General features: G+C 35.2%; 1 protein-coding gene across 3 annotated transcripts in view; it reads left to right on the top strand.

Annotated features, from left to right (window-relative positions):
- Positions 1-371: 371 nt before the first annotated feature.
- The window catches only part of LOC109404209 (FERM domain-containing protein 5), a 31,550-nt gene continuing 21,203 nt past the window's right edge, over positions 372-10,718 (top strand). Inside the window, exon 1 of one of the 3 annotated variants that reach the window (XM_029869090.2) lies at positions 372-833. In XM_029869090.2, the coding sequence (XP_029724950.1) occupies positions 744-833 (90 nt within the window). In that variant the 5' untranslated portion in view covers positions 372-743. The remainder of the gene's footprint in view (positions 834-10,718) is intronic. The other 2 variants (XM_029869091.2, XM_062851045.1) reach the window with 2 other exon arrangements.

The following is a 10,718-nucleotide window of genomic DNA, read 5'->3' as shown; positions in this document are numbered from 1 at the left end:
AGTCAAGCTTTTATAATTGTATTATTAGAGCAAACTTTGCTAGTTTGTACATTGCATTTATTCAGTTTTTGCAGTGTTGAATTATTGAATTATCTTATATCACCTTTTAATAAACCCGAATGTAAAGAAAAATGCAATGCATCATCACACTGATAATGCCAATCTAAAGGATTATTGCATGACAAGTGTGGAATTACTGCATTTCGCATTGCAAAGGTTGATATTCAGTCTAATTCGTGCAATGTTATAATGCTTGTGGTTACTTGGGTCTGATTTAGCCCAGGTAGAAACCAAACTGTTTGTTCTTGACTAAAAAAACACCCCTCGCGTGTATTTTTAGAGCAGCAAACTGTTCTACTCATATCCTTCGCCATAAAATTATCCTGTCAGCGTAGGGATCCTGTTGCACGCATACACGCTCGACGCCAGGAGCTACACGGTTAGCAGTGTGAGAGGCATCCAGGACGACGACGGAAAATGTCAGTGCCGTAAAAGTCGTGCAAAAAAGTGAAAATTTTCGGTGCAATCTTAACACTCTCCTCACGTTTAGTTCGCTAATCTTGATCCCCACACGTTTTAACTTTCGGTGAAGCTGGAAAACCTACGACGGGTTCGCTGTGTGCCATCCGAGCCGTAGCTCTGAAAAGTTCGATTGTGGCTGTGGTTGCACTGTAGTCTGAGGATTCGCTCGGTCGGAGGTGGTCATCCCCCAGGTGGACCAGGAAAGCCAGCAGCCACAAACTATGTTCAAAAGTCGTAGTGAAGGAAATGTTGTTTATAAGTGCACGGTTCGACTTCTGGAAGATCTGGATGTTTTGGAATGTGAATTCCAGGTAATGCTCTGAATTTAATAGGATGTGGAATAAGTATCTTGTAGAGGAAGGCGGAGGTGCTCATACAGTTTATTGCCATGCACTGCGTCGAGTTGGAAGTGATTGAATGAAGCTTGACGTCTGAAGGATGAGTGATGCTATTGTTTTCAAGGGCTATTAGATGCTATTGACGCCTGATTTATCAACTTTTCCAATCACAGCAGTATAATTCGACGACAGTTTTTCCATCCCACCACCTTCTGGCCTTGCCATGGGACGATCTATCGTTGCCATGGTTTACTCATACAACTTTTCGCTAGCACATGGATGAGGCGACAGGGAGCTTTCCATGTTGCTCCCGCTTCTAGACACACGGGGCCCATACGTGCGACAACCCGCGATTTACGTAAGACATTCAAAATAAACGTTGGATGATAGCTAAAAATATCCCCCGGAGCATACGTATCTCTAAATTAATTAACCATTAGCTATATTAATTCTTTATGGGCGTACATGTGCCATCGTGGAGTCCAGCTGATAGTGGCGATAGTGTCTACGCTGCATTGTTATTATTTGGCAGCGTTTGTATATGCAAATCAAAATTGGTGCCAAGGATGGCCTTTTATCTTCTATCTGTTAATAATCCTCTGTTGATTGTGTGGGCCAGTGATTCACAATTTTTGCAGTTTGGCTCTTGATCTTGTAACTTTTTTTGTTATTGGTTTAGAGCATGAGCATTTTTTCTTGTCATACTGGCTTCGTTGAAATACGCAGCTTAATTTTTTGACGACCTCATTTTTTTGTGACACTTCATCGAGTTGACAATTTTTTACCTCGAAGGAGGAAAGATTCCACGCTTCATTCAAGTGGAATCCACATAAGTAAATCCATAAGGATAACATTACCTTAGAGTCAATACAAGAAAACCCAAAAAAGTAGACCATCTTCATTATTTTTTTTTTAATATTTCGTTGATTCTTTTTACAGTATGACCCATAAAAAATGCGATAGTTTTCAAAGTCATCGTTCCCCTACTTCGAACTGATTAACCTTGCATGTATCTATTGGGTAGTATAGTAGAGCCACTAATCTGATAATGGCAAAGGAACGTAGATTGATTTTATGCACATACCTTTGGAAATATAACGTTGAACATATAATGATGTGAAAGCCTTCGAAATCGTCCACGCGCCAGAAGCCGTTTTTTAAGGATATAATTTTCTTTCAATTGCTTTCAATCACATTCAATCAAATTTCATTTTCAAAATAGTACTTTTATGGCTGGATAAGGTCTTCAGGAGTTCGTTGGTTCGTCGGACAAGAACGAAAAAAATATTAACTTATAAATTAAGAGACATTTTCTGAAAATTGGATTATTTGACAAATGATAATTTTTAGAAAATATTATGTTTTAAGCATGAAATTGTTTTTAAGTACTTAGTATGTAGGTTTATATGCCTTCATCGACAAAAAATTGTTTTGAAAAATGTTCAAACAGTGTTAAGTTTTTTATTAATATATCTTAAATACGGTTTTTAATATGTATCTCCTTTTTTAGTTTTTGTTTCCTAAATATTTGAAATTATTTTTAAAATATTGTTCAAATTTTAAAAATAATGGCGAATTAAAGAGTACATATTTCTTCGTGGCTTCCATGTGTTTAAAAGTTTTTATCTTAGTTCATTTTGCTCTGAAAATTAGAGGAAAACTTGATTTTATTTAGAAATTGTTTACAATTATAAGGTAACGTGACCAATGAATATTTTGACAAAAATTTTAGAGATCCTGTACGACAATGAGCTCCTTATTGTATCCTAATCCAAAAAAGTTCCCTAATCCAAAAAAGGCCCTTTCGGCGAACAAATAACAAATTTAGATTAATTGTTTATTATAGTGTTACTGAACGGATAATTTATCAATAAATAAATTTATCGATACGAATAGGGGAGACTGAGGAAACCTGATTCCTGGGGAGACTTGTTCCTCTCATATTTTCTCGGAATCAAAAACAATTTTCCTCCAGCATATTTTTTCCAAAACTACTACTGGACAAACGACTATATCTTGGCTACAAGTGAATTCAATTGTACATTGCATTATTTTTCAACGGCTGATGGTTTGTTTTCAATCCTTCAGAAATCTTTTAGGTGATTCCGAAAAATCTCAATAACTTTGTGAAGATTGAAACAAACCGTGTCAAAATTTCACAGCACAAAGTTTAAATAAAATACTATCAAATGTATTTATCCAAATAAGGCTGTTATAAACATATTTTAATTAATGCAGATTAATACACACAATACACACATTGTTGACACATTCGATATGTGAAAAATAAAATTCTATTCGGAAGTCTATATTTACTTGGATTTTTAGTATATTCAACGATAAAATGTGTCGGGTAGTTTAGTACAAACCATAAAAAGGGGGATCAAGTCTCCCCATTTTGACAATACGGCATATCCTTATCAATTTAAGGGATTCTTACAATTTCAAATACACCATATGCATCGTAAATACAAGAAAACTTAAAAAGAAAACGAATAGGAAACCTCTGGAGTTATTTTCCCTTTATATAAACCATGTGTTCAAAGGGGGATCAAGCAGGGACTGTTACGGTCCTCTTGTTTTCTTACCCAGCATTAAAACTATGCTGCTGTGTTAAAAGATAGGCTGTCAGCTTGAGCCTCACGCTTGAGCCGCCGTTATGTTGGCTACGAAAACATTGCATTGGTGGGATAGGGATGCCGATTCCTTGGGTTCAAGTGTCACCCATTTTTGAAAAATACATCATAAGACATGCCTCCATAAACACATTTTTGAAAACTTTAACAATAATTTAAAGGCCTTCTGTTGTGTATAAACTTGCAATAGACGTTTACCTGCCATTCTGCATGGAAAACGGATCTAGCTTTGTGTTTTCCTGAAAGTTATATTTAAATTAAGAAAAATGGATCAAGTCTACCCAGTCTCCCTACCTTTTGCGCAAAAAAGTAGGCATTAAAATATATGCAAACATTTTTGTTGCAATTATTTATGAAAAGTAAATCGTTTAATAATCGAAATTTGAAGTAAGAGTAAATAAAAAAAACGAAAAACAGGTTGATTAGTTTTTAAGATATCTTGATCACGACAACGCTACTTTTGGAAAAGACAATTTTGAAATAATCACGTGTAAAGTTTCGCGTTAAGCTTTGTTCGCGTGCTACAATAGGTTTCAATTTTGGTTCTAGTGTTCCTCTGTTTAGAAAATTTGAATTGTAGATTGTCTGGATGGTTTACTTTCAGAGTATGGAATAAAAAAAAAACATTTTATGCAATTCAGCATCATAACACTGTTCGACAAAAAAAAAATTGCCGTGATCAGAGACCCCACTAGTAGGGCATAAAAGCGCATGGAAAATGTAGAAAAAGGCTATTTTCAATTCTGTTGGGGCACCCCTAGAAACTTTTTGAGATGAGTTTTAATTTTATTCATTCGAAGGTTTGACACGAGCTTAAGATATCATCATGAACACTTTTGAAACACAATAATCTTTGAAATGCAATTTTGTGCACCGCTGAAATTTTCACAGATCTGAGAAGCAACTTTGATAAATAACTAGTCAAAATTTCAGCCTATTGCGACATTCCATTTCATTGATACATATCCGGAAAGAATCAAACTATGATGTATATAATACAAATCGAAGTTTTCTCTTAATTCAATTACAAAAAGCAAGCCCCTATCCTTATCTATGCATGACAAAATATCTATTTTACCTTGAATTGACTTCGAAATGCTACACTTGTGATCTAAATAATTGAATTCAAATTTTTGAGAAGAAAATCCGGTCGATTTTTCAAATTACTAACGGGGGAAGCTAGTGTAAAAATTAAAAAAAATCTAACACATTTATATTTTGCGATGAGTACAAAAAATCGTTTCCAGTGTTTTCGTGGGTTGTCTATATTCACTTAATGCTTCGAAGAACCTACTAGATATACCAAAGTGGTAAAGTTGATAACTTTGTTGAATAAACAAACATATTTCAATACAATGAATTGAAGCTGGCATTGCGCAGAAAACATGGTTTAAGCTCACGACCGTTCAAAACAACGCAACCCTAAAAAAATGCAAGCCAAAAATGAGAAAATTCCCCATTTACTATCAGTAATCGTACAACCACTGTTGTTTTCATCACATTTTAGTTAGTTTCGCAATAAAGAATGTGTATGTTGGAGCATTACCATTGAAGACACTTTTATTAAATTCATTGAATTTGTCATGTAGTAAAATATTTCTAATTTTAATTTCAAGCTCAATAATGTCCTCTACGATTGTAAAATTGCTTTATAAGTTCCAGCGGGTCTAGGACCATTTTGGCAGGAGCATCTATTTTGGGCACTTGTGTCTATAACTCAGTCAATTTAGAACCGATTGACTTGATTTTTGAGATAGATACGCGCAGTATTTAGCTATGTGCAACAATTCAAGTCAATCGGTTTGGAATTGACTGATTATAGAAACAAGTGCCCAAAATAGGTGCTCCTGTCCAAATGGCCCCAGGCCCTATTTGTTAATATTGTGTTAAATACCATCTATCCAGAGGCACTAAGGTCAATTAATATATGATGATGATGATGATGAAAAATTTTTTTACTTGAGTCCAAATTTGTTTCAACGAAGAGATCGTTGGAATTTGAATATATTTTCCGCATCGTATTTTAATTTTTAAGAACATGGAACTGCTTGATATCCACCAGGTCAAGCAATCTGGAACGGTTACTTAGGTACACACCAAATCATTGAAAAGCATTCACATCCATATGCGATATATGGATATTTAAATTTGGGCACGACTCGAAATTCGATCAAAACAAAATACTTCCTTGAATTAAGTGAACGTAGTGTATTTTGCCTGAATTGTGATCCTAATCCATCGCATTCAAAATCGCAGTTAATTGGTATTTAAACATGATTATGAAAGTAACATTTGATGTCAAATGTTACAATGAACTTTGTTCATTTTTATAACCGACAAAACAGTTTTTGAAAACTGCAATTAGAACATTAAATTTATTTGGAACAGCTTTTCCTTAAAACACTCAAGCTGACCTCAATGAATGGAACGGATCTAATTTTCTTCCTGTGGATCCTTTGTAAACTAATCCTAAAATTTCTCGTATAGCTTTCCAGAATCATACTTAGTTAAACCAGATGTTTCAAAAACAAATTTCATCTTCTTCAGTCAGAGACTTCAAAGACTGAAAAATACATCAATGCTGGAAAACGGACGTCACATCTAGTGACCTAGTGGAGAACTTGTAAAAAAACGTTTTCTCCAACTGGAGCGGAAATCCATCAAATATTCCGAGGCCTTCGAAATATCCGAAAGACTGACGCTGCACGGCATTAACGCATAGAAGTTTTTTTTAAATGGATATGAATATGGGCGTGCTTTATGGGATTAGATTAAAAAAAAAAACTTAAAAGATTTTCACTATATAAGTCGAAGTTAAGCCTTTGCGGATATGTATCAATGAAATGGAATGTCGTAAAGCCTGTATCCGCAATAATCGGGACACAGAAACACAGCTGTAACTGTGCAATAGATGCATTGAAATTGCTCAAACTTGACCTAATAACATCTTGATATGTGTCCATTTCACCTACAAAATTTCATGTGAATCGGTACAGTATTTTTTGTTGTAGCAATGAAAGAGTAGAATGTGTGCCATTGAATTTTGTACAGCCCCTAGTTTTGCATGTCAGCGCTGTAACTTTAGAATTTGGCAAAGGAAATGGCTGAAATTTTGAACACAAACCTCTCAATCTACATTTGTTGCATAGGAAAAATTTCATAAAAATCGATGCACTACCAACAATCTTATAGTCGAAACATGTATTGATTTTAGCCCCTCAGACAACAATTAGTCAGCACCCTTCATTGTTTTGATTGTACTATTGAAAGTACTATACCAATAATCATAAAAATTTGCAGGCATGACAAACACATAATCAACTACCTTCTGTGAAAATTTCATGAGAATTGACAGAGAAATTTAAAAGTTATGAATAGTCAAATATCGCACATGAAAAACATGAAACATTTTCATCAACGCTCATTCCTATCAACACTAGTAGCTTTCAAACCAATTGATCAAAGTTGATGAAATTTTGCTAGAAAGTGTATCTATGAGTATCATAACTCCTAACGAAATTTCAAAATTATCATCATAGAACTTTGAACTGTAGCGTAAAAGAACCATCTAGTATACGAATGAAAATTGGTCATGATTGTACAAAATGCTTAAAACCACGTCTGTTTGTTTTTCATCCACAGTTAAAAGCAATGCACCGATTTTTATGAAATTTGGCACAAATAATAAACACACACCAAAGAGTTCTCAGTCAATTATTTGACCAATTTTACCGATTAATTACAGAGCTACAGTCATACATCTGTGTCCCGATTATTGCGGATACAGGCTTTAATAGGCTGAAATTTTGACTAGTTATTTATCAAAGTTGCTTCTCAGATCTGTGAAAATTTCAGCGGTGCCCAAAATTGCATTTCAAAGAAATTATAATTCAAAAGTGTTTATGAAGATTTCTCAAGTTCATGTCAAACCTTCAAAAAAGAATAAAATTAAAACTCATCTCAAAAAGTTTCTAGGGGTGCCCCAACAGATTTGAAAATGGCATTTTTCTACATTTTCCATGCGCTTTTCTGCCCTACTAATGGGGTCTCTGATCACGGCAAAAGTTTTTTTTTGACGAACAGTGTAATTTAAAAGAAGACGCGGACACCGTCTTTAGCCAGAGGCTGTACAGACTGAATGAAACTAAACACTAGACAAGGGACACACGGAGCATGCACCAGTGGATACGGAGAAGAAGCTATTCTCACGAAAAGTTTCATCGCCCGGAGCGGGAATCGAACCCTCACCCCATATCATGGTGCGATTAGAAGCTTGGTGACCCTAATTGCACGGCTCCACAAACTTCTATTAATTCATTTTGGTATCATAATGACCATTTTTCCGAACTGGTTCATTATGGAACTGAAATGAGTTGCATAATGAAAAATAGTTGCATAATGTTCATAACGCAACTCATTTTAGTTGCATTATGTACATTATGCAACTCAAATGAGTTGTATAATGAAAAAAATCATTGCATAAAACATTGTATGTAACTCGTTACAAAAGTCGATTTTTTCAGCACTCTTCGTATTTATCCAACTCGGCAAGCCTCGTACGACTCGTGCTGAAAAAATCTACATTTTGCAACTTTTTAAATAAATAACTATTGTGCAACCCGACCCATTACATTAATAGGATTGTAAACATGTAGTCGAAATATTAAAACGATTTGAACGCAAACATAGAACTTCTTCTTCGCTGTTGTTAACATTTCATCGATTGAGGGCGGGCCTTCGATCCCAAGTATTGGAATTAATCTGTCATTCGAGGACTCGAGCAAGGAGTTTGGATTGTTGAAAAACCTTTTCTGCTCTTCGCTCTCTGACAACAACAAAGAGAGTGAATGAGAGAGGAGGCAAATTATAACTCAAAAATAAGTTTGAAAGTACTCACATTTAGGGTCTGTGTCAATTGGGAAATTAAAATAAATTTTCACTTAAATTTGACGGTAACGTAATTATTTCCGTAGGAGAACTGTTAAGTTTAAGTGTCGATCTGTCAAATTTAAGTAAAAATTAATTTTAATTTCCTAATTGACACAGACTCTTAGATACTTGAGTGTCTCCGTGTACGATTGACCAACAAAAAAGTCCAAGTAGGCTAGAAATTTGATTCGTCACATGCGTTAATTCCCGTTATATCAGATAGAAAATGGAATGTGGAATCAAATTACAACTTCCTGCAACTTCTTGCTTGCAATTAAGTTTTTTATTGTGTTTTTATTATCAACCAAGTGTTTCCAAGGATATTGAGATACACGTGGAGGCGCATAATTGTAGGGGTATTAGGGGCATAATGGACACCCGGGGCGAAATGGACACCCCTGTTTTTGCCGAAACCGTTGCCTTTTAGGCAAAACTTTTAATACATAAGTGTGAAGGAACAAATCATTGTTCTATTTTTCAAAAGTACCATTTATATTCATTCAAAATAACCGAAATATCATTGAAATTGAATTATGTTTTTCATATGGTGGATTTCTTATAATTTCGAAGCAGCAGCAAATAAGGTATTACGAGTGTTTGAGTGTGTCCACCATAAAACAAGTGAATTGTTAGCTCATCTATATGTATATGCAGATTTAGCAATGGATGAAGTATTATATTTTTGATCAGAACTTACTTAAAATAGCAATTTCAATGTTGTAGTCGATTCGGGGCGAAATGAACACTGGCAATTACGAATGGATGTACGCGCGTTGCATACTGTTAGGCGTTTTAGTGAGTTTGAAAAAATCAATCCGATCATTTTAACCTAAAATTTATTTAATTAACTTTGATGTTATGTAAACTCGTCTAAGATGGAGTATTATATCTGTGGTATTGAACTCCGTAGGTAAATTACTTAACTGGTCGATGTTATCAAAGATACAGCATAAAATATGCAGGGGTGTCCATTATGCCCCGATGGGTGTCCATTTCGCCCCGTACCTTTCCTGCCAGCCCCAAAAAACACACGGTTTACAATTCATTATTTCTTCACAATTATGACATTCTAGCTGCTGTAAATGATTAAAATACGTAGGAAACAAGTTAAAGTTGTAAGCCAACTGATAATATGTTAAGTTTTTGTCCGTTATACAGGCCCAACATACTCATATGTTTAGGGTGTCCATTATGCCCCTAATCCCCCTAATGAATTTTAATGAAACAAAATCTATATATATAAAAATGCAGCGGCATGCGTGGGACCGCGCATAACTTGCGAACGGATGGTCCGATTTGGGTCGTCTAAGTTTTGTTCTGTTAGTTTTCACCCAAGGAAGGTTTATGAGGCATAAAACATGGGAAAATTAGGAGTTTTTGAAAATCGGGTTTCCATACATTTTGAACGAGAACTTGGGCTTGGCTAGGGACTTGAAACGTCAAAAAATGCAGTAGGCAAGACAAAGTTTGCCGGGTACAGCTAGTATCAGTATGAAATGCTTCACACGGCTTTCACAATCATTTTTGTACTCCATAGATTTCAATCATGTGAACAATATTGTGTGGGTTTTATTGTGTTTCTCATGGCATTATTAAAGTAACCCCAACACTGTCCGTCTTACCCACCCACAAGGCGGACCGTCTTACCCCCACACAACGCAAAATATTCATTCCACCATCGTTATCCATAATCCATGAAATTTACTTGAATCTCGTTGTGTATTGGATGGAACAGTTTAGAACAACTGGGAAACTCAAAATTAGATGCGAAAACTTCGCATTTTGCTGTTAAAAAGCTTATTTATTGCCGTCTAAAAATTAGATCCCATCACAAAAGCGTGTAGTCAGGTAAATGATTCTTTATTTTTTGCACTTTTGACATATGTATTCTTTCATGGAGTGGTTTAATAATCATCAACTGATAAGAAGATAGAGTTAATCGAGAAAGAAAAACCAATTTCAGCTCTTAAGTGGCAGTTCTAGTCAGTGGTCCGTCTTACCCACCCGGTCCATCTTACCCCCACCCCCCCTACATATTGAGATATAATGTTTTAAAAATGTGTTCAAAAATCTTATAAGTTTTACAAAAAGTTCTATAACTTCCAGAAAACGTATTCGATCTCGCTCAAAATTTTATCAATGGAGTTTTAATATATGGTTCATGATTGGTCAAAAATTTAGCGTTTATGATTGACGTAGGGGGATTAGGGGCATAATGGACACCCTAAGCGAATGAGTAAGTTAGGCCTGTATAACAGACAAAAACTTAACATATTATCAGCTGGCTTACAAC

The sequence above is a fragment of the Aedes albopictus genome, chromosome 2 (assembly GCF_035046485.1).
Source record: "Aedes albopictus strain Foshan chromosome 2, AalbF5, whole genome shotgun sequence".
Classification (NCBI taxonomy): Eukaryota; Metazoa; Arthropoda; class Insecta; order Diptera; family Culicidae; genus Aedes; species Aedes albopictus.
The sequence above is the reverse complement of the archived record's forward strand: the minus strand, read 5'-3'. Positions and strand labels throughout refer to the sequence as shown.